The sequence below is a fragment of the Amblyraja radiata genome, chromosome 3 (genome assembly GCF_010909765.2).
Source record: "Amblyraja radiata isolate CabotCenter1 chromosome 3, sAmbRad1.1.pri, whole genome shotgun sequence".
Taxonomy (NCBI): domain Eukaryota; kingdom Metazoa; phylum Chordata; class Chondrichthyes; order Rajiformes; family Rajidae; genus Amblyraja; species Amblyraja radiata.
This window is the reverse complement of record NC_045958.1, coordinates 101,086,312-101,110,259: the sequence shown is the minus strand read 5'-3', so window position 1 is coordinate 101,110,259 and position 23,948 is coordinate 101,086,312. Positions and strand designations below refer to the sequence as shown.

The following is a 23,948-nucleotide window of genomic DNA, read 5'->3' as shown; positions in this document are numbered from 1 at the left end:
CCCGAGCTCCCGATCCCCGGGCATCTACTGTCCGGGATCCCGCTGTCCCGACTCCCTCTCCCCGCCATCCAGCAAAATGGAGGGAGGCTTGGGTTACAGCATCTTCACCGGCGGGAGGCTGAGCCCGGCACCCCAGGGTGGGGGAGGCAGACAGACTCCAGCACCCCAGGGTGGGGGAGGCAGACTCCAGCACCCCAGGGTGGGGGAGACAGACAGACTCCAGCACCCCAGGGCGGGGGAGGGAGGGAGGCAGACCCTGTCACCTCTAGGTGGGGGTTAGAGGCAGACCCTGTCACCCCAGGGTGGGGGACAGAGGGAGGCAGGCCCTATCAGTGCAGTGGAGCAGATGGACCCCAGCACCCCAGGGTGGGAGGAGGAGATGCATCATGTCCCTCTAGTGTGGGTGGGGGAAGGGGGATCCAGTCACCCTAGTGTGGGTGGCTGCCTATGGCAGACACCGTCGTCCCAGGGTGTGAGGGAGGTAGTGGGGAAGGAGGAGCACTCCATCACCCTAGGATGGATGATCCCATCACATCGGGTGGATGGGTGCCTTCCGCAGACCCCAGCACGCCAGGGCTGAGGGGGGAGATGGCCACTGGTATACCAGGGTGGACGGGTGAGGGGTGAAACGGACCCTGTCACCCCGGACCCGGTGAGACAGACCCTGTCACCCCTGGGGTGGGTGGGGCAGAAGGATCTCCTTCGCCCTGGGTGGGGTCGGACGCGAACCATGGAACTCCTGGGTAAGGAGATTGTGAAGCTCTTTCTGACCCCCACATGGAGACTGCAGAGTGTAGAGGTACGGAGCAAGCTTAGTGTACATGCGTGGAACAAAGTCAGTCTGTGGCTCATTTGGAAAAAAATTGAAAATTAGTCTTTGTCACATAAATTAAGTATTCCTGCTGAAACTCCGCAGTGTTAATGAGTCCTTGGGGTACCGTGTGCAGCTTTGACCTACTTATTGAAGGAGGTATGTTCTCGCATTGGAAACGTTGCAGAGGAGTTTTGCTATTTTTTTCTGGGATGAAGGAGCGACCTCTGAGAAGCATTTGGGCAAGTTGGACATGTGTAGGGAGTGAACTGCAGATCTTAAACCAAAGATAGACACAAAAAACAGGAGTAACTCAGCAGGAAAGACAGCATCCTCTTTCAGAGGAAAGGTCTGAAGAAGGGTCTCGACCCGAAACGTTGCCTATTTCCTTAGCTCCATAGATGCTGCCTCACCCGCTTAGTTTCTCCAGCATTTTTGTCTATCCTCTTTCAGTTATGTTTTAGAAATTAGCGGTTGCCAACTTAAGAGGAGTCACTTTTTTTTTCACGTTACGAAAAACGTGTTCTTCACTTTATTTACACTTTAGAGAGACAGCGCGGAAACAGGCCTTCCGCCCCACTGAGTCCACACTGACCAGTAATCACCCTGTACGCTAACCTACACACACTAGGGACAATTCTTTATAACTTACCAAAGCCAATTAACCTGTATGCCTGGAGTGTGGGAGGAAACCGGAGCACCCGGAGAAAACCCACCTGGTCACAGGGAGAATGTACAAACTCTGTACCTGTGGTCCCTGGCGCTGTGAGAGTAGGGGAATCGAAAACCAGAGGATGTAGGTTTAAGGAGAGGTGGGAAATATTTAATTGGAACCTGAGGGCTAACTTTTTCCACACAAAGGGTGGTGGGTGTATAGAAAGAGCTACTGGAGGAGGTGGTTGAAGCTGGACTATTGCAGCGTTTAAGAAACATTTGGACGGGTTCATGGATAGGACAGGTTTGGAGGGATATGGGCCAAATGAGGCAGGTGGGACTAGTGTAGATGGGGCATGGGCAAGTTTGGCTGAAGAGCCTTTGTCCACGTTGTATGACTCTTAAGTGAATGTGGATTTACCAAAGCTCCTGAGGTGATAGAACCTGTAGAAACAAGGAACTGCTGATGCTCTAATTTTTTCAAAGAGGGACGCAAAATGCTGAAGTAACACAGTGAGCCAGGCAGCGTCCTTGGAGAACATGAATAGATGATGTTTCAGACACCTGAAGAAGATGAAACGTCACCCATCCATATTGTCCATCCATATTGTCCAGGGATGACAATAGACAATAGGTGCAGGGGTAGGCCATTCGTACCTTCGAGCCAGCACCACCATTCACTGTAATCATGGCTGATCATCCACAATCAGTACCCAGTTCCTGCCTTCTCCCCATATCCCCTGACTCCGCTATCTTTAAGAGTCCTATCTAGCTCTCTCTTGAAAGTATACAGAGAACCTGCCTCCACCGCCCTCTGAGGCAGAGAATTCCACAGACTCACAACTCTCTGAAGAAGTGTTTCCTCGTCTCCATTCTAAATGGCTTACCCCTTATTCTTAAACTGTGGCCCCTGGTTCTGGACTTCCCCCAACATCGGGAACATGTTTCCTGCCTCTAGCGTGCCTGACCTGCTGAGTCACTCCAGCAGTTTGTGTTCGTCCAGTCCCTGGATGGGGAATAATTCTGGAATGATGCTCTTCGCCTCTGCCCATCCGGTCATGAATAGATGATGGTTTCACACAGAGAGTGGTGAATCTCTGGAACTCTCTGCCACAGAAGGTAGTTGAGGCCAGTTCATTGGCTATATTTAAGAGGGAGTTAGATGTGGCCCTTGTGGCTAAAGGGATCAGGGGGTATGGAGAGAAGGCAGGTACAGGATACTGAGTTGGATGATCAGCCATGATAATATTGAATGGCGGTGCAGGCTCGAAGGGCCGAATGGCCTACTCCTGTACCTATTTTCTATGTTTCTATGGTCCCCTAGAATGTGGGAAATGGACGTTCTTGGTTACTTTGGGGTCTTTTCTCTCCAGACCCTGTGGGTGGAGTGAGTTCTGACCCACTAGCTGTGGATGGTAGCTGGAAGAGAGTGTTTGATCCTCTGGATTGGTGAAGGTGCGTTTGTTGTCAAGGGGTAAATCTATTCACGGCGCTCACAAAGTGTTGATTATTGGATGGTGGAAATTGCTGAAATTACAGACATCCAATTCAATTCAGCACACACAATCTTGATTAAATTATGGAGATTCATTTCCATTGGTACAATCGATCATTTTGCACCTGACCCATTTTATTCCAAAATAGTATGACTGGACAATAGACAATAGGTGCAGGAGTAGGCCCTTCGAGCCAGGACCGCCATTCAATGTGATCTTGGCTGGTCATCCCCAATCAGTACCCCGTTCCTGCCTTCTCCCATATCCCCTGAATCCGCTATCTTTAAGAGCCCTATCTAGCTCTCTCTTGAAAGTATCCAGAGAACTGGCCTCCACCGCCCTTTGAGGCTGAGAATTCCACAGACTTCCACAGGACCTGAACCTTTAGTGAGTTTGTGTAAATCCGAAACTGCTTTCTCAATAAAACTGAGTGAAGTGAAATGCAATTGACATTTCAAAACAGAGCGGATCAGCTGAAACAAAAGTTAAGATCAATTGATGCAGACCAAAGGAAGTTTGTTGCATATTCCAGTTTGGAGTTTTATACAGATAAGTGCAACGTTTTGCATTTTGGAAAGTCAAATCAGAGCAGAACTTTCACAGTGAATGGCACGGCTCTGGGCTGTGTTGCAGAGCAGAGGGATCTTGGATTACAGGTACATAGTTCCTTGAAGGTGGCATCACAGATCGATAGGGTGGTCAAAAAGTTTTTGGTTCATTGGCCTTCATCAGTCAGAGTATTGAGTATAGAAGTTGGGAGGTCATGTTGCAGTTGTATAATACGTTGGTGAGGCCACAGTTGGAGTATTGTGTTCAGTTTTGGTCACCCTCATACAGGAAAGATATCAAGCTGGAAATGGTGTGGAAAAGACATATAAGGATGTTGCCAGGACTCGAGGGCCTGAGTTACAGGGAGAGGTTGAGTAGGTTAGGACTTTAATCCTTGGGGTGCAGAAGGATGATGGCTGACCTTATCGAGGTGCATAAGATCACGAGGGGATTAGATTGGGTAAACTCTTTTACCTATAGTAGGGGAATCAAGAACCAGAGGACATAGGTTTAAGGTGAGGGGATTCTATGTTTTATGTTCTAAGTGTCAGTGGATGTCAATGAGTAGAAGCAGTTTTTTTAAACTAATGAGGGGGGGGGGGGATGATTCTCGGCAATAGCCGTGTTATGGGCCTGTCCACAGGCTATTTTTTAGGCGACTACAGGCGACAAGGCTGTTGCCACATGGTTGCCGGGGTGTCGCCTGTATGATGGCGAGTAGTCCCCTCAGTCGCCCAAAGAATCGTAGCATTTTTCTGGTGGCTGCTGGATTTTGAAATGTTCAAGACTTTTCGGCGACAGTCAATTTGACGCCAATGAGCATAGCTTGACTTCCCCTGACGTAGGTGCTGTCATAGGTTGCCGCCAGGTGTTGTAGGTTGGCGCCAGGTGCTGACTTCGGGGAATTCCATAGTCGACTACGTACGTCAACAGGTACCGGCGACTGAATTGTCTTAAGTTGTCTTCAGTTGTCAATGATAGGGTCGTACCTTGTCATAGCTTGTCGCGGGTGGATGTGGCTTGTCGTAGGTGTGGTCGTAGGTGGACGTCGCCGGTTGTCGGTAGCTTGCCATATCTTGACGTCGACTAGGTGGTAGGTTGTTGTAGACATTGTCGAAGACATTGTCATAGGGCGGTCCAGTCGCCGTTTGTTTCGGCCTGTCCCACAAGGGATTTGCTCCAACTACCTAGCAGTCAATCCGTGATACAACGAGTTGTTTTCAAACACAAAGTTCTTTTTGTTTAAGAAGGAACTGCAGATGCTGGAAAATCAAAGGTAGACAAATGTGCTGGAGAAACTCAGCGGGTGCTGCAGCATCTATTGAGCGAAGGAAACGGGCAACGTTTCGGGCCGAAACCCGCTGAGTTTCTCCAGCACTTTTGTCTACCTACAAAATTCTTTTTAACAGCTTAAAATGTATTTTTGTTATTGCTAAAAATACTAAAGATGATTTGTTACATTGTTTAATAGAGTTGTGTTGATCAAAGCGATTGCATGTCAGTTTCAGTGCCTTGTCAGTTTCAGTGCCTTGTCAGTTTCAATACCATGTCAATTTCGGCAGCCTCTGCAGTGTAACTAGAATCCTGTATTTTTTAAAGAGACCGTCCACTATAACTGAAATCCCTTATAAAGAGGTCTTTAATAATGAGGGTTTATCGTACGTTTTTATAACGGTGCCTTTTACATCCCGTTCCCAATATCCCACAGTACTTTACAGCTTATGAAAATAATTTTAAATGCCGTCACTGTTGCAATGTGGAAAGCAAGGCAGCTGGTTGTCTGCTCAGCAAGCTCCCATAAAGTGAGAAAGACCAGATATTATCCAGATTGCCCTGCCTCCGACCCTGTGTCCCGGCACTCTGCCTGCCATCCCGATGTGTTCTCACGTTTTCTGGGTGTAGAGAGTCTCGCTACCTGGCCCCAAACAGCCGTAGCACCTGGTGAGTTGAAAGGAGCTCTGAGTAGGCAGTGTATTCCGAGGTAGAAACGAGGAGCTGCTGATGCTAGTCAACACAAAAGGACACAAAGTGTTCAGAGTAACTCAGCAGGTCAGGCGGCATCGCTGGAGAACAAGGATAGGTGATGTTTTGGGTCCGGATCCTTCTTCAGACTGATTGTAGGTGGGGAGGGAGAGGTGAAGAAAGTTGGGAGAGAGGAGAGGCAGGACAAAGCAAGGCAGGCAATAGGTGGACACAGGCGAGGGGGAGGTTCGATAGACAAATGGTTAGAACAAAGGCCAGTGCAGAGGTGTAATACAGCCTAAATGAAGAGTTGCAAATTGTGAAGCCAGAGGAAGGAATGGGGGGGGGGGGGAAATAGGTGTGAATCTGAGTGGGGCACACTGTGGGGGGGGGGGGGGGGGGGGGGGGGAGGGAGAAAAAAATGTTATTAATTTTGGTTTTCGTTTTAATGTGCATTTGCTTTTTTAAGTATTATATTTAATTGAAGAGGGGATCTTTTTGAAACATATAAGATTATTAAGGATTTGGACACGCTAGAGGCAGGAAACATGTTCCCGATGTTGGGGAGTCCCGAACCAGGGGCCACAGTTAAGAATAAGTGGTAAGCCATTTAGAACGGAGACGAGGAAACACTTTTTCTCACAGAGAGTTGTGAGTCTGTGGAATTCTCTGCCTCAGAGGACAGTGGAGGCTAGTTCTCTGGATACTTTCAAGAGAGAGCTAGATAGGGCTCTTGAAGATAGCGGAGTCAGGGGATATGGGGAGAAGGCAGGAATGGAGTACTGATTGGGGATGATCAGCCATGATCACGTTGAATGGTGGTGCTGGCTCGAATGGCTGAATGGCCTACTCCTGCACTTATTGTCTATTGAATATTTAGTTAATATCAATGGTCCAAGATCTGCAATTTCTGAGACCTCACCTGTAAAATCCAGAAAGTCCTCCAACTTGCTGACCAAGGATTTCCACCACTGTTTTGAACTCTTTCATGGCCTTTTGGGCAGGTGCTATAGACCTGCACGGGAAGGTAGACGCTCCCGCCCCCACGAGTCTCAGGCAGATGGGGCTCGTCAGCCTGGGAAGGCAGTTTATCTGGGAGAGGGAAAACTCTGATGTAAAACCTCCACTGCCTTGTGGCCATATCCAGTCATGGAAAGGGCTCCAGGAGTAAACCTCAAGAAAATTCGGAGTCGGAGTCCCTAAGGCAGTTCGTCGTTGTCTACAACTTTGCTCTGGCAGCTCCTGCGACGGTGCTGGTGCCAAACTGTAACGGCCCTGCTGTTCCTTTGGATCGATTAGCGATGTGGAGAGGGGGGACATGCTGCATGGGCAACAGCCTGTCCTCCATATGACATCGCCCAGGCTTACATCCGACCAGGATGCATCTCCCATGGTCAGTCATGACCGAAGGGGGCCTACTATATGGCCTCCAGATTCTGAAGGAAGAATAATGAAGCATCACAGTGCAGGTCCACTACCGTGTTTCCAGCGCCCTTGGTTCAATAGCCTTTCTGGATTATCAATTTTGCAGGACCAACAGAGGTCATGGTTTTAGGGGGGAGACCGAAATACCGGCCTGCAAAGGTGGCTATGGGAACAGTTCTGCCGGCTCTGGCCGGGCTGGAGTTCCTGAACCCCGGCCACAGACGGCAAATTTTAACCGTCGGTTTGCCGCGGAAATCACGATTAGGCTGGGATCGGCCGCCACTCCCCACCAAGGCGCCACGGTTTCAGGGGGAGAGGGGAGTTGTCAGGATTAAAGGGGGGGGGGGGGGCCAGTAGCTGGAGAATCGGTGGTGGACCTGTGTAATGGAAACAAGAAAAATGCCTGAAAATAGCAGATCTTGGACCAAGGAAAGATCCAAAATGCTGGAGTAACTCAACAGGTCAGGCAGCATCCCTGGTAATGGAATGGGTTATGTTTCCGGTTCTTCAGACTGAACAAGGTTCCCTCCGACATGTCACATGTCCATGTTCTCCAGGAATGCAGAGTTATTCCAGCATTTTACATAGAAACATAGAAATTAGGCGCAGGAATAGGCCATTCGGCCCTTCGAGCCTGCACCGCCATTCAATATGATCATGGCTGATCATCCAACTCAGTATCCCTACCTGCCTTCTCTCCATACCCTCTGATCCCCTTAGCCACAAGGGCCACATCTAACTCCCTCTTAAATATAGCCAATGAACTGGCCTCGACTACCCTCTGTGGCAGAGAGTTCCAGAGATTCACCACTCTCTGTGTGAAAAAAGTTCTTCTCATCTCGGTTTTAAAGGATTTCCCCCTTATCCTTAAGCTGTGACCCCTTGTCCTGGACTTCCCCAACATCGGGAGCAATCTTCCTGCATCTAGCCTGTCCAACTCCTTAAGAATTTTATAAGTTTCTATAAGATCCCCTCTCAATCTCCTAAATTCCAGAGAGTATAAACCAAGTCTATCCAGTCTTTCTTCATAAGACAGTCCTGACATCCCAGGAATCAGTCTGGTGAACCTTCTCTGCACTCCCTCTATGGCAATAATGTCCTTCCTCAGATTTGGAGACCAAAACTGTACGCAATACTCCAGGTGTGGTCTCACCAAGACCCTGTACAACTGCAGTAGAACCTCCCTGCTCCTATACTCAAATCCTTTTGCTATGAAAGCTAACATACCATTCGCTTTCTTCACTGACTGCTGCACCTGCATGCCTACTTTCAATGACTGGTGTACCATGACACCCAGGTCTCGCTGCATCTCCCCTTTTCCTAGTCGGGCACCATTTAGATAATAGTCTGCTTTCCTGTTTTTGGCACCAAAATGGATAACCTCACATTTACCCACATTATACTGCATCTGCCAAACATTTGCCCACTCACCCAGCCTATCCAAGTCAACTTTCAGTCTCCTAGCATCCTCCTCACAGCTAACACTGCCCCCCAGCTTAGTGTCATCCGCAAACCTGGAGATATTGCCTTCAATTCCCTCATCCAGATCATTAATATATATTGTAAATAGCTGGGGTCCCAGCACTGAGCCTTGCGGTACCCCACTAGTCACTGCCTGCCATTGTGAAAAGGACCCGTTTAGTCCTACTCTTTGCTTCCTGTTTGCCAGCCAGTTCTCTATCCACATCAATACTGAACCCCCAATGCCGTGTGCTTTAAGTTTGTAAACTAATCTCTTATGTGGGACCTTGTCGAAAGCCTTCTGGAAGTCCGGATACACCACATCCACTGGTTCTCCCCTATCCACGCTACTAGTTACATCCTCGAAAAATTCTATAAAATTCGTCAGACATGATTTACCTTTTGTAAATCCATGCTGACTTTGTCCAATGATTTCACCACTTTCCAAATGTGCTGCTATCCCATCTTTAATAACTGACTCTAGCAGTTTCCCCACTACCGATGTTAGACTAACTGGTCTGTAATTCCCCGTTTTCTCTCTCCCTCCCTTCTTAAAAAGTGGGGTTACGTTTGCTACCCGCCAATCCTCAGGAACTACTCCAGAATCTAAAGAGTTTTGAAAGATTATTACTAATGCATCCACTATTTCTGGAGCTACTTCCTTAAGTACTCTGGGATGCAGCCTATCTGGCCCTGGTGATTTATCGGCCTTTAATCCATTCAATTTACCCAACACCACTTCCCGGCTAACCTGGATTTCACTCAATTCCTCCAACTCCTTGGACCCGCGGTCCCCTGCTATTTCCGGCAGATTATTTATGTCTTCCTTAGTGAAGACGGAACCAAAGTAGTTATTCAATTGGTCCGCCATATCCTTGTTCCCCATGATCAACTCACCTGTTTCTGACTGCAAGGGACCTACATTTGTTTTAACTAATCTCTTTCTTTTCACATATCTATAAAAACTTTTGCAGTCAGTTTTTATGTTCCCTGCCAGTTTTCTTTCATAATCTATTTTTCCTTTCCTAATTAAGCCCTTTGTCCTCCTCTGCTGGTCTCTGAATTTCTCCCAGTCCTCCGCTATGCTGCTTTTTCTGGCTAATTTGAACGCATCATCCTTCGCTTTGATACTATCCCTGATTTCCCTTGTTATCCATGGATGCACTACCTTCCCTGATTTATTCTTTTGCCAAACTGGGATGAACAATTTTTGTAGTTCATCCATGCAGTCTTTAAATGTCTTCCATTGCATATCCACCGTCAACCCTTTTAGAATTAATTGCCAGTCAATCTTGGCCAATTCACGTCTCATACCCTCAAAGTTACCTTTCTTTAAGTTCAGAACCATTGTTTCTGAATTAACAATGTCACTCTCCATCCTAATGAAGAACTCAACCATATTATGGTCACTCTTGCCCAAGGGGGCACGTACAACAAGACTGCTAACCCTTCTTCATTACTCAATACCCAGTCTAAAATAGCCTGCTCTCTCGTTGGTTCCTCTACATGTTGATTTAGATAACTATCCCGCATACATTCCAAGAAATCCTCTTCCTCAGTACCCCTGCCAATTTGATTCACCCAATCTATATGTAGATTGAAGTCACCCATTATAACGGTTTTGCCTTTGTCGCACGCATTTCTAATTTCCTGTTTGATACCATCTCCAACATTTTGTGTGTTTCCTCTTCTTCCCCCCTTCCCCCTTTAAGCTTGCATCTGCAATTCCTTGCATCTCCTATATGTGTCAGTGCATTTTGTTTTTGCATTGTAAAATTGACTAAGAAATAACAATCTGCAGAATCTGCAAACGTAATGCTAGCATTTATTTAAAGAGGGCTAGGGATGTAATGCTGAGGCTCTATAAAGCTCTGGTAAGGCCGCATTTGAAATACTGTGAGGAATTTAGGGCACCATATCTGAGGAAGGATGTGCTGGCTCTGGAGAGGGTCCAGAGGAGGTTAACCAGAATGTTCCCAGGAATGAGTGGGTTATGATGAGCGTTTGACAGCATTGGGCCTGTACTTGCTGGAGTATAGAAGGATGAGCGGGGACCCTCATTGAAACGTACCCAGTAGTGAAAGGCCTGGATAGAGTGGATGGGGAGAGGATGTTTCCACTGGTGGGAGAGTCTAGGACTAGAGGTCATAGCCTCAGAATAAAAGGACGTTCCTTCAGGAAGGAAATGTCTGTGGAATTCTTTGCCACAGAAGGTTGTGGAGGTCAAGTCAATGGATATTTTTAAGCCAGAGATAAATACATTCTTGATTAGTACGGTTGTCAGGGGTTATGGGAGGAAGGCAGGAGAATGGGGTTAGGGGGGAGAGAGATAGATCAGCCATGATTGAATGGCGGAGTAGACTTGATGGGCCGAATGGCCTAATTCTGCTCCTATCACTTACAACCTTGTGATATGAACCAGGAGGTAATTGTTTCCTTCAGAACCGTGCCTTGGGATCTTTTATTTCCACCTTTGTAGAGGATTAAAAGAGATAGCCCTGGCAGTGTTGTTTGTGTGTTGCTCAGCACAGGTTTTTGTGTTCAATTCACTGCAATGTGTCTTGCACCCGGGACATTCTGATTGAGATACAGGAGTTTTGCAACTATTAATAATTAAAAGCCGTGTATTTATCAGTCATGATCTGAAAAATATGGCAGATTTGGCCGGCGGGCTTGTGAGGCTCCAGCTCGTGTTTTACAATGGGCATTTTTCTGATTGCGTTTACAGTATACCATATGGACAGCTGATCTTGAGATTGCAATGGGCCTTGAAGTGTTTGGCCTCCAGTATGTCAGATGAGGGGAATACATCAAGGTAAATGCCGGCAGCATGATCAAAGACGAGTCTCACTCCTGGACGCTCCCTCTTCTCCCCTCTCCCATCAGGCAAGAGGTCCAGAAGTTTGAAAATGCACATCTCCAGATTCAGGGACAGTTTCTTCTCGGCTGTTACCAGGCAACTGAACTGTCCTCTCACCAGCTAGAGAGCGGTCCTGACCTACCAACTCCCTCTTTGGGGAGCCTAGGACCATTTTCAGCCGGACTTTACTGGACTTTATCTTGCACCAAATATTATTCTCTTTAGCTTGTATTTGGACAATGTCGACGGATTGGTTGTAATCATGTATAGTCTTTCCGCTGACTGGATAGCATGCAACAAAAAGCTTTCCACTGCACCTCGGTACACGTGATAATAAACTAAATATGATCAATGATCAAATACCTCCGGTTTCGTCCCACACTCCAAAGACGTCCGGTTTGTAGGTTTATTGTCATCGGTAAGAATTGTAAAATGTCCCGAGTGTGTAGGATAGTGTTGGTGTGTACGGAGTGATCGCTGGTCAGTGTGGAGTCATTGTGCCGAAGGGCTGTTTCCCCACTGTTTCTCCAGACTAATCTAAAAGCCCGATGGACCAGCAGAGTTACTCCAGCACCTTGTAATGTTTAAGAAGGAACTGCAGATGCTGGAAAATCAAAGGTAGGCAAAAATGCTGGAGAAACTCAGCGGGTGAGGCAGCATCTATGGAGCGAAGGAAATAGGCGACGTTTCGGGTCGAGACCCTTCTTCAGTCTGATACTTTGTAATTTTCACTTTCGTTTTCCGCACTCTAAAAAAAATATTTCTGATTTAACAGGTGGCTTTGCGTTTGTTTATGAAGCCCAGGATATTGGTAGTGGGAGAGACTATGCGTTAAAGGTGAGTTATGGTTTGAACATATGTGTGAGGTGCATTCAGGCCATTCTTTGCTTTGGGAGCCAACTTAGGAAGTGTTTCCATTGCCTCCGTAGTTGACTGAGATTAATTCTTCCGGGCTCTTCCTGTCAGGATGAGAGTTGTACCCCTTCGTGGTTCCCGTTTAATTGCTGGCAAAATGTTGTGTACAAAAACATGAGAGGAATAGATTGGGTTGCTGCACAAAGTCTCTTGCCCAGTGTAAGGGAATCGAGGTGATGGGGGAAAGGTTTTTAATAGGAACCGAAGGGGTAACTTTTTTACACAAAGGGTGGTGGGTGTATGGAACAAGCTGCTGGAAGAAGTAGTTGAGGCAGATACTATTGCAATGTTTAAGAAACATTTGGACAGGTATGTCTATGTCTTTGGATTGTGGGAGGAAAGCGAAGATCTCGGAGAAAACCCACGCAGGTCACGGGTAGAACGTACAAACTCCGTACAGACAGCACCCGTAGTCATAGAAACATAGAAATTAGGTGCAGGAGTAGGCCATTCAGCCCTTCGAGCCTGCACCGCCATTCATTATGACCATGGCTGATCATCCAACTCAGTATCCTGTACCTGCCTTCTCTCCATACCCCCTGATCCCTTTAGCCACAAGGGCCACATCTAACTCCCTCTTAAATATAGCTAATGAACTGGCCTCAACTACCTTCTGTGGCAGAGAATTCCAGAGATTCACCACTCTCTGTGTGAAAAATGTTTTTATCATCTCAGTCCTAAAAGATTTCCCCCTTATCTTTAAACTGTGACCCCTTGTTCTGGACTTCCCCAACATCAGAAACAATCTTCCTGTATCTAGCCTGTCCAACCCCTTAAGAAATTTGTAAGTTTCTATAAGATCCCCCCTCAATCTTAATTCTAACGAGTACAAGGTCATGATCGAACCCGGTCTCCGGCGCTGCATTCGCTGCAAGGCAGCAACTCTACCGCTGCGCCACCATGACCGTAGATTCTATGACTTTATGACTGAACCAGTTGCTCATAAATCAGGAAATACTTCTATTTAATTTGGAATTATGTCTGAGTCACACATTTCGGGCATATCGCAGGTGGGGTAGTTGATGCCAGCAAGTTGAATAAGTGAAGGTGGGGCTTTGAATCTCAGGATGTGATCTTTACTTCTGTGGAACATAAGGTCATTGTTGCGTGTAAGTGAAACTATCCTCCCTTTCTTATTCAAATGCCCGCTCCTGCCATTGTATAAGGTTCTTCTGAATTTTCTGTTCGATTTCTTGGTGTCTTAAATTTGCGGCCTCATTCCAAGAGTGGAAACATAGAATGATAAAAAATCTTTGAAGAATTGTAAACCTCTGCGTGTTAGTTAAAAAATGGATCGACTGGGCTTATATTTAATGGAATTTAGAAGGATGAGAGGTTATCATAAAAAAATAAAATTGGACAGGTTGGATGCAGGAAAAATGTTCCCGATGTTGGGGGAGTCCTGAACCAGGGGTCATAGTTTAAGAATAAGGGGTAGGCCATTTAGGACTGAGACGAGGAAACAACTTTTTCACCCAGAGACTATAGACAATAGGTGCAGGAGTAGACCATTCGGCCCATCGAGCCAGCACCGCCATTCAATGTGATCATACCTGCTCATCCCCAATCGGTAAGCCATTCCTGCCTTCTCCCCATATCCCCTGACTCCGCTATCTTTAAGAGCCCAATCTCGCTCTCTCTTGAAAATATCCATAGAACCAGCCTCCACCGCCCTCTGAGGCAGAGAATTCCACAGACTCAGTTGAGTTGTGAATCTGTGGAATTCTCTGCCACAGAAGGCAGTGGAGGCCAATTCACTGGATGTATTCAAGAGAGAGTTAGGTTTAACTCTTGGGGCTAACGGAATCAATGGATATGGGGAGAAAGCAGGAACGGGGTACCGATTCTGGATGATAGCCATGATCACATTGAATGGCGATGTTGGCTCGAAGGGCTGAATGGCTTACTCCTGCATCTATTTTCTATGTTTAACCCTTTGACTTATTCTTTTCAAGAGGAAATAGACTTGGCCTCTTCATTCTCTAGCATTGAGCTTAACCTCCCAATTTAGTTATCAAACTTATTGAGGATATTTGGCATGGGACCTCTTGGGTATGGGAGAATGAGAGAGGATATTACTGAAACATGCATCATACTGGAAACACTTGATGGGAGAGGCGATAACTGTGGAACACTGCCTCAGTTCCAATTAAGAATGGAAAGAAGTGCAACTTCTTTTCTGAGGAATGAGAATCTTTGGAAATCTCCAAAGACAATGTAAAATTGTCCCTCGTGTGCCTAGGGCAGTGTTAATGTGCGGGAATCGCTGGTTGGTGTGGACTCGGTGGGCCGAAGGGCCTGTTTCCACGCTGTATCTCCAAACTATACTAGTTAACCCTTTAGCTTGATCTTTTTATGAGAAAAGAGACGTCGCTTTGTCATTCCTTCGTGTTGAGCACAACCTCCCAATTTAGTCATCAAAAAGTGTTTGAGTGTATTGAGCTTGGGCCCTCTGGTATGTGGAAGAATGAGAGATAACCTTACAGAAACATCCTGGAACAACTTGATGGGAGAGTTTGCAACTGAGGAGCATTGTCTCAGTTGGATGCTTTTGCTTCAATACTCAATCTGGGGTCAATGTTGGAAAATTCCTCCTTTAGCAAAGGTGCTACATAAATGCAGACTTCAATTTAGTTGAGTTTTATTTTAGTTTAGCTTAGTTTAGAGATGCAGCGCGGAAACTGCCCACCAAGTCCGCGCCGACCAGTGATCCCAACACATTAACAGTATCCTACACACACTAGGGACAATTTTACATATATACCAAGCCAATTAACCTACAAACCTGCACGTCTTTGGAGTGTGGGAGGAAAGTGAAGATCTCGGAGAAAATCCACACAGATCACGGGCAGAATGTGCCAACTCCATATAGACATCACCCGTAGACAGAATTGAACCCTGGTCTCTCGCACTGTTAGGCAGTAGATCTACCGCTACGCCACCGTGCCGCTCTTTAACGTTGCTTTGCTGATCAAATTGCAGGTGGAATGGCTCTTGTCAGTCAAGGTATTATCTGGTATGCCAATGTGTGTGGTCAAATCAAAATGTCAAGTTATTTTACTTTATTGTCACTCAGAGCAGTTGTCCCCTTAACCTGCCACTACTTTCTGTGTTCCATCGTCAAATTATTTTCTTTTGTATTCCAGAGACTTCTATCAAACGAGGAAGAGAAGAGTAAAGCAATCATTCAGGAAGTTTGTTTTATGGTATCCTTTCAAGTCACGTGAAGCCCTGTTGCTTGTCAGTCCTTGAATGCCGCTAGGATAGCTGCTACCCATCTGTCAGTGGAATATTATTAATACATCGTAATATTTGCTCAACAAATATTAAGATACATGAAACAAAATGTTCACTGCAGCATCCATACTCCAAAGCTTTCTTATTTGTTTTTTTCATTCCATCCAAACCTTAATTCTGTACAAGAGAATAAATACGTCTAGTTCTTAGAGTTCATCTCCACTGCTGCATTGCTGGAAGGGCTGTGAAAGCAACCGAACGGATACTTCCTTTATGCGTAGGAAGGAAGTGCAGATGCTAATTAAAACCGAAGATCGACACAACATACTGGAGTAACTCAGCGGGACAGGCAGCTGCCTGAAGAAGGGTCTCGACCCGAAACGTCACCTGTTCCTTCTCTCCAGTGATGCTGTCTGTCTCGCTGACTTACTCCAGCATTTTGTGTCTATCTTCGGTTTAAATCAGCATCTGCAGTTCCTTCCTACACACTTCCTCTAGCTGTGACTCAGAGCTAGGACTTGTTTCTCCGTTGGTATATGGTGGTCGAAATACTATTCCACCTTCACTTCCTTAACAACAACCTGTCACCTCCCAGATCTCCCCAATCTGGTGTCCGCCTTGTGTTTTGTTTTGTTCAGGGTTTTATTCTTACTGCCTCCTCTTGACCCACACAGAATAAACAAACAGGTTGTCAAAGGATCAGAGGATCTTTTTGGGCCTAACCAGGATTTCAATGAGATTGGATTAGAAGAGGTATTTAACTGGGTGTTATTTACCAGGTTGCAAAAGGATCAGAAGGGTTTTATTATTTGATGTGAGTATTATTTACCTCTCACTTCAGAGCAATTAACATTCCCATGAATGTAGACACAAAGCACTGGAGTTAAGGCCCTGTCCCACTTTCCCAAGTTACTCACGAACTCTCCCGAGTTTTCCCCTTGATTCGAACTCGGAGAATTACGGTAATAGCCGTTAGTAAGTACTCGTGGACATTTTTCAACATGTTGAAAAAACGCCCCGACTTACCTGATGCCCCGAGTTCCTACGGCTGGCATTACGAGCCGCTGCGAAACATCTACGGACTCCTACGAGTTCGCTACCGACATTCTCCGAGTTCGAATCAAGGGGAAAACTCGGGAGAGTTTGTGAGTAACTCGGGAAAGTGGGACAGGGCCTGTACTCAGCGGGTCAGGAAGCATCTCTGGAGAGGAAAAAAAAGGATGGGTGACGTTTTGGGTCGGGACCCTTCTTCAGACTGAATGTAGAGGGGAGGGAACTGGAGGTAGGAAAAGGCCAGAACAAATCTGGGCCGGCAACAGGTGAACAAGGAAGGGTGGAGCCCACAATGGCCCATTGTTGGCCGGGGTAGAGGTGATAACAAAGGGATACAAGGATGCGAACAGTGGAGCGAGTAGGACGACTAGGGTGGGGGAAGGGGGGGGCGAGAGAGGGAAAGGAGGGTTTACTTGAAGCTAGAGAAATCAACGTTCCCCCATGACTGTCACTGCAGTCAGTGGTTTAAAATCTCAATTGTTATTCTTTCCTGGGATTCACAGCAACAATCAAGCGGATATATCTTTCTTGCGTTACATTTTGACGTACTTTTTTGTCCTGCTTTCCAACTTTCTCCGAACACTTGGGGACGTTCACTGAAGCTTGAAGGAGCTGCTTGCCAAGATGTATTGTGCCCAATGAAGAGTTGTGTTTGTGCTTTGTTGCTGGGCTCAACTCATGCCCTTCAGTGTACAAAATGTTCTTAAAAGATTGAATGCCTCCACGATCCAATGCAACAATCTTTATGACCAATGTGTAAGTACGTTTAACATGTGGAGCGGCGGAAACCTTTATTCATTTGTCTCCTTGACAAAGCAACTTCAGAAGAAACTTTCAGGGCATCCTAACATTGTACAGTTCAGCTCGGCAGCTTCTATAGGAAAAGAAGAATCTGACACTGGACAAGGAGAATACCTTATACTCACAGAACTATGTAAAGGTAGGTTCTCCACCTATGTACATACAATGGCTTGCTTGCTTGCTGCTATGGGGAAGATATTTTTTGGTTACTGTCTAGATTGATTGAGGAAAGAGAGAATTTTTTTGTTGGTAAAAATTTAGCTTAGTTTATTTGTTTAGTTTAGAGATACAGCGCGGAAACAGGCCCTTCGGCCCCACCGAGTCCGCACCGACCAATAACATTGAAAATTAACACTATCCTACACACATTTACACTTATACCAAGCCAAATTAACCTACAAACCTGTACGTCTTTGGAGTGTGGGAGGAAACTGAAGATCTCGGAGAAAACCCACAAGGTCACTGGGAGAACGTACCAACTCCGCACAGACAGCACCCGTAGTCGTGATTGAACCCGAGTCTCCGGTGCTGCAAGTGCTGTTATGGGCCTGCCCCACTTAGGCGATTTTTTCCGGTGACTATCACAGTCGTAGCAGGTCGCCGAAAAAACGGCGACTGGACCCCCCCACGACAAAGTCTACGACAATGTCTGCAACAACTTACCACCTAGTCGACGTCAAGCTACGGCATTAGGACGTCCACCTACGACCACACCTACGACAACCTACGTCCACCCGCGACAAGCTACGACAAGGTAAGACAATTCAGTCACCGGTACCTGTCGCCTGTTGACGTAGGTAGTCGCCAATGGAATTCATTGAAGTCAGCCCCGGCGACAACCTACGTCATCCTGACGACAGCACTACGTCAGGTAACGATCGTTGACGTCAAGCCCACGTCAAAAAGTTTTGAACATTTCAAAATCCAGCGGCGACCAGAAAAAAGGTACGGCTCTTTGAGCGACTGAGGAGACCATGTGGCGACAGCCTAGTCGCTTGTAGTCGCCTAAGAAATCGCCTAAGTTGGACAGGGGTAAAAGGGAGCAACTCTACCGCAGCGCCACTGTGCCGCACGTTTGGTTAAAATTGATGCATATTTGTTTTTCTTCTCCCTCCCTCTTGCTTCCAGGGCAGCTGGTTGAGTTTATAAAGAAGGCTGAAGCAAATGTCTCCCTGTCATGTAATACAGTGCTGAAAATATTCTACCAGGCATGCCGTGGAGTGCAACACATGCACAAACAGAAACCACCAATCATTCATCGAGATCTGAAAGTAAGGAGCAGCTTCTGCGTACCTGACTAAGCTAAGAACAATTGCACTTGCTCCCTGAACTGGTTGCGGAAAGGAAGTTGCTGTTTATTTGAAAACGTGCTGAGTCATCTAGTTTGTGATTGTATAATTTTCATCATTCCACCTGAATGTCCACACACAGCCACATTGTGTGTGAATAGCAGTATAAGTAGTGGGCACAAAAAGTTAGAGTAACTCAGCGGGCCTGGCTGCATCTCTGGAGAAAACGACAATAGACAATAGGTGCAGGAGTAGGCCATTCGGCCCTTTGTGTCATCACCGCCATTCACTGTGATCATGGCTGATCATCTACAATCAGTACCCTGTTGCTGCCATCTCCCCATATCCCTTGATTCCACTATCTTTAAGGGCTCTATCCAACTCTCTCTTGAACCTGTGACAATAAATGTGAACTTGAACTTGAAAGGCCTCCACTGCCTTCTGAGTCAGAGAATTCCACAGATTCCAAAGGTGACGTTTTTGGTCGTCACCCTTTTGCAGACTGACCTGAAACGTCATCTGTCCTTTTTCTCCAGGGATGCGTCCTGACCCGCTGCGTTACTCCAGCATTTTGTGTCTATCTTCAGTATAGACCAGCATCTGCAGTTCCTTCCAACACAATATAAATGGCAGAGTTTTGTTACACAGTATTATTTTGGAAGTTTGCATGGTACAAGATAATTTGTTGCAGCAATTTTGTACTGTTTAGTTCAATGGATTACTGGCAACTAGAAACAAGTTGACTTTCTCCAATTCAATGATTCCATGACGCTTTATTGTCACATGTAGCTAGGTACGGTGAAATGCTTTGTTTTGCAATACAACCCGGTGAAGTCGTACAGCAGACCTCACCAAGGCAGTACACCAGATTTTAGTTTTTAACTTTGGTGAGGACAGGTATTTTTCTTTTCAGTTTGGCAGTGAGTTGGTAAGAGTATCTTGTGGAATCTTCCCTTGAGGATATGCTGGTTTGTTCATAAGAATTGAGGTAATCGGATACTACGGAAACTGCTGTCATTATAACAAAGCAGAACTAATTTTTATTGGGTTGCTCCTTACTGTTTGAGAATGTTGGCTTCTAAGATCGCCATAGAGTGATATAGTGTGGAAACAGGCCCTGTTCCAGGTGCACTAGTCCCACCTGCCTGCGTTTGGCCCATAACCCTCCAAACCTGTCCTATCCACGTACCTGTCTAACTGTTTCTTAAATGTTGGGATAGTTCCTGCCTCAACTGCCTCCTCTGGCAGCTGGTTCCATGCACCCACCACCCCTTGCATGAAAAAGTTACCCCTCAGATTCTTATAAAAACCTTTCCCCTTCACCTTAATCCTATGTCCTCTGGTCCTCGATTCACCTGCTGTGAGCAAGAGACTCTGTGCACAGGTGAGACCACATCTGGAGTATTGTCTGCAGTTTTGGTCCCCTAATTTGAGGAAGGACATTCTTGCTTTTGAGGGAGTGCAGCGTAGGTTTACAAGGTTAATTCCCGGGATGGCGGGACTGTCATATGCTGAGAGAATGGAGCAGCTGGGCTTGTACACTCTGGAGTTCAGAAGGATGAGAGGGCATCTCATTGAAACGTATAGGTTGGTTAAGGGTTTGGACACGCTAGAGGCAGGAAACATGTTCCCGATGTTAGGGAAGTCTAAAACCAGGGGCCATAGTTTAAGAATAAGGAGTAAGCCATTTAGAAGAGAGAGGAGGAAACACTTTTTCTCACAGAGAGTGGTGAGTCTGTGGAATTCTCTGCCTCAGAGGGCGGTGGAGGCAGGTTCTCTGGATGCTTTCAAGAGAGAGATAGATAGGGCTCTTAAAAATAGCGGAGTCAGGGGATATGGGGAGAAGGCAGGAACGGGGTACTGATTGGGGATGATCAGCCATGATCACATTGAATGGCGGTGCTGACTCGAAGGGCCGAATGACCTACTCCTGCACCTATTGTCTATTGATGCGTTTTGTCTCCAGTGTTACAATACTTGTTTGAAAACAAAAAGCAAAAGAAAAGGTTATTCTCTGAATTTTTTTCCAGTAAAATGTTAGTGTCCAGAGAAAAGTCTCAGTGTCTGATATTCTGTATTGTTTCACCAATGTTTCACAATATTGAGCAAAGTGTAAGAAGTCCTTTCAGTCCCCCCACCCCCCCCCGGCAATGCTCAAAAAGACTGTGAAATTGCACAATTCGCTAATATTTTTTAGCTTTGTGAACGCCATTGTCAGTCAGAATCTTTTTACCGGGATAGATATGTCAAAGACTAGAAGGAATAGTTTTAAGGTGGAGAGGGAGGTGGAGTTTGATAGAGAGGAACTATAAAGGAGCGGAATTGTTGGTGCTATGACACCATTTAAAAGCTATTTGGACAGATACATGTATAGAATCACAGAAAATAAGTGCAGGAGTAGGCCGTTCGGCCCTTTGAGCCAGTACCCCGTTCCTGCTTTTTCCCCATATCCCTTGATTCCAGTAGCCCTAAGAGCTAAATCTAAAGGGCCTGTCCCACTATGCGAGGTAATTCAAGAGTTCTCCCAAGTTTCCCCGATTCGAACTCGGAGAATTATGGTAATAGCCGTTCGTAGGTACTCGGGGCTCTCGTGGACATTTTTCACAGTGCTGAAAAAACTTCACGAGTTACCGCGTTTCCCGAGTACCTGCCGTTAGCATTACGAGCCGCTACGAGACAGCCACGAGCTCCGACGTAGCCGCTACGTACATTCTACGTACTTCTCACCAGTTTGATTTTTTTTAAACTCGGGAGAGCTCTTGAATTACCTCGTACAGTGGGACAGGCCCTTGACTCTCTCTTGAAAACATCCAGTGAATTGGCCTCCACTGCCTTCTGCGGCAGAGAATTCCACAGATTCATTGGAACGAATTAAAGGGATATGGGCCAAACGTGGGCAGGTGGGACCGATGTAGAAGGGGCATCTTGGTCCGTATGGGCAGGCTGGGTCGAAGGGTTTGCTTTCATGCGGGATAACGCTATAAGTCTTGAGATGTGCAGGTCACTTTTTTTACACTGTGGTGGCTACTTGGAACGAGCTGCGAGGGATGATGGTCAATAGTGGTGTTTGAGAGGCTTTAGGTAGGTACGTGGACATGCAGGGAATGGAGGAATTTGATTCACATCCAGGCAGAGGAGATTAGTTCAACGTGGCTTCACGTATGAGGGCTGAAGGGCCTCTTCCTGTCTTGTATTGTTCTCTCGACTGTCTGAAGAAGGGTCACAACATGAGACGTCACCTATTCCTTTTCTCCAGTGATGCTGCCTGACCCGCTGAGTTGCTCCAGCATTTTGTGTCTATCTTCGGTTTAAACCAGCATCTGCAGTTCCATCCCACACATTGTATTGTCTGAAGAAGGGTTTCGGCCCGTAACGTTGCCTATTTCCTTCGCTCCATAAATGCTACCGCACCCGCTGAGTTTCTCCAGCATTTCAGTCTACCTTCGATTTTCCAGCATCTGCAATTCCTTCTTGAACATTGTATTGTTCTATGTTCAGTAACCACAAGATAGTTACACTTAAGTAATGAACATTTTTAAATTATTATCTAGTGTTAAATGTGCTAATTTAATACCGTCAGGCATTTTGATTAGAACATAGAAAATAGGTGCAGGAGTAGGCCATTGAGCCCTTCGAGCCAGCACCGCCATTCAATATGATCATGGCAGACCATCTAAAATAAGTAGACAAAAACTGCTGAAGTAACTCAGCGGGTAAGGCAGCATCTCTGGAGAGAAGGAATTGGCGACCTTTCGGGTCGAGACCCTTCTTCAGACTGATGTCAGGGGAGGAGGCGGGTCAAAGAAATAATGTAGGCGGAGACAGTGGGACTAGTGGGAGGACTGGAAAGGGGAAAAATGAAGAGAGAGAGCAAGGGCTACCTGAAGTTAGAGAAGTCAATGCTCTTACCGTTGGGGTGTAAACTATCCAAGGGAAATACAAGGTGCTGCTCCTCCAATTTGCGCTGGGCCTCACTCTGACAATGGAGGAGGCCCATGACAGAAAGGTCAGATTGGGAATGGGAGGGGGAGTTGAAGTGCTGAGCCACCGGGAGATGAGCTTGGTCAAGACAGACTGAGTAGAGGTGTTCAGCGAAACGATCGCCGAGCCTGCGCTTGGTCTCGCTGATGTAGAGAAGTTGACACCTGGAACAGCGGATACAGTAGATGAGGTTGGAGGAGTTGGAGTAGATGTCCTTGGACGGAGTTGAGGGGGGAGGTAAAGAGACAGGTGTTGCATCTCCTGCGGTTGCAGGGGAAAGTATCTGGGTGGTTTGGGTGGGAAGGGTTGAGTTGACCAGGGAGTTGCGGAGGGAACGGTCTCTGCAAAAAGCAGAAAGGGGTGAAGATGGGAAGATGTGGCCAGTAGTGGGATCCCGTCGGAGGCGGCAAAAATGTTGGCAGATTATATGTTGTATGCGACGGCTGATAGGGGGGTGGAAGGTGAGGACAAGGGGCCTCTGTCCTTGTTGCGAGTGGGGGGAGGGGGAGTAAGAGCGGAGCTGAGGGATATCTAGGAGACCCTAGTGAGAGCCTCATCTATAATGGAAGAGGGAAACCCTGTTCCCTGAAGAACGAGGACATCTCCAATGCCCTGGTATGGTAAACCGCGTCCTGGGCGCAGATGCGGCGTAGACGGAGGAATTGGGAGTAGGGAATAGAGTCTTTACAGGAAGCAAGGTGGGAAGAAGTGTAGTCTAGATAGCTATGGGAGTCAGTAGGTTTGTAGTAGATGTCGATCAATAGTCTGTTTCCTGTGATGGAGACGGTGAGATCTAGAAACGGTAGGGAGATGTCGGAGATGGTCCAATTGAATTTGAGTGCAGGATGGAAATTAATGGTGAAGTTGATGAAGTCGGTGAGTTCTGCATGGATGCAGGAGGCAGCACCAATGCAGTCGTCAGTGTAGCAGAGGTAAAGTTTTGGGATAGGGCCAGTGTACGCCTGGAATAGGGATTGTTCGACGTACCCCACAAAGAGGCAGGCATAGCTGGGGCCCATGCGAGTGCCCATAGCTATGCCTTGGATCTGGAGGAAGTGGTATGAACATAGGCTTGGAGTTTAGAAGGATGAGGGGGTATCTTATAGAAACATATAAAATTATAAAAGGACTGGACAAGCTAGATGCAGGAAAAATGTTCTTTTTCTGGACTCGCCCAATGTTGGGCGAGTCCAGAACCAGGGGCCAAGTCTTAGAATAAAGGGGGGGCCATTTAAGACTGAGGTGAGAAAAAACATTTTCACCCAGAGAGTTGTGAATTTGTGGAATTCCCTGCCACAGAGGGCAGTGGAGGCCAAATCACTGGATGGTTTTAAGAGAGAGTTAGATAGTGCTCTAGGGGCTAGTGGAATCAAGGGCTATGGGGAGAAGGCAGGCACGGGTTATTGATTGGGGACGATCAGGCATGATCACAATGAATGGCGGTGCTGGCTCGA

At 46.6% G+C, this 23,948-nt stretch overlaps 1 protein-coding gene and 1 long non-coding RNA gene across 5 annotated transcripts in view; one reads left to right on the top strand and one right to left on the bottom strand.

The window, feature by feature from the left end:
• gak (cyclin G associated kinase) overlaps nt 1-23,948 on the top strand; it is a 129,732-nt gene that overhangs the window by 448 nt on the left and 105,336 nt on the right. For all 4 annotated transcript variants that reach the window (XM_033018426.1, XM_033018425.1, XM_033018429.1 and 1 more), the window contains exons 2-5: nt 11,994-12,055; nt 15,280-15,339; nt 17,249-17,363; nt 18,353-18,495. In XM_033018426.1, coding sequence (XP_032874317.1) covers nt 11,994-12,055; nt 15,280-15,339; nt 17,249-17,363; nt 18,353-18,495 — 380 coding nt within the window. The remainder of the gene's footprint in view (nt 1-11,993; nt 12,056-15,279; nt 15,340-17,248; nt 17,364-18,352; nt 18,496-23,948) is intronic.
• Nucleotides 173-22,271, bottom strand: LOC116971335. The gene is made up of 3 exons (XR_004411475.1): nt 22,184-22,271; nt 7,673-7,678; nt 173-184 (listed from the first exon to the last, which is right to left on the bottom strand). It is a non-coding gene; the product is annotated as an uncharacterized LOC116971335 (long non-coding RNA).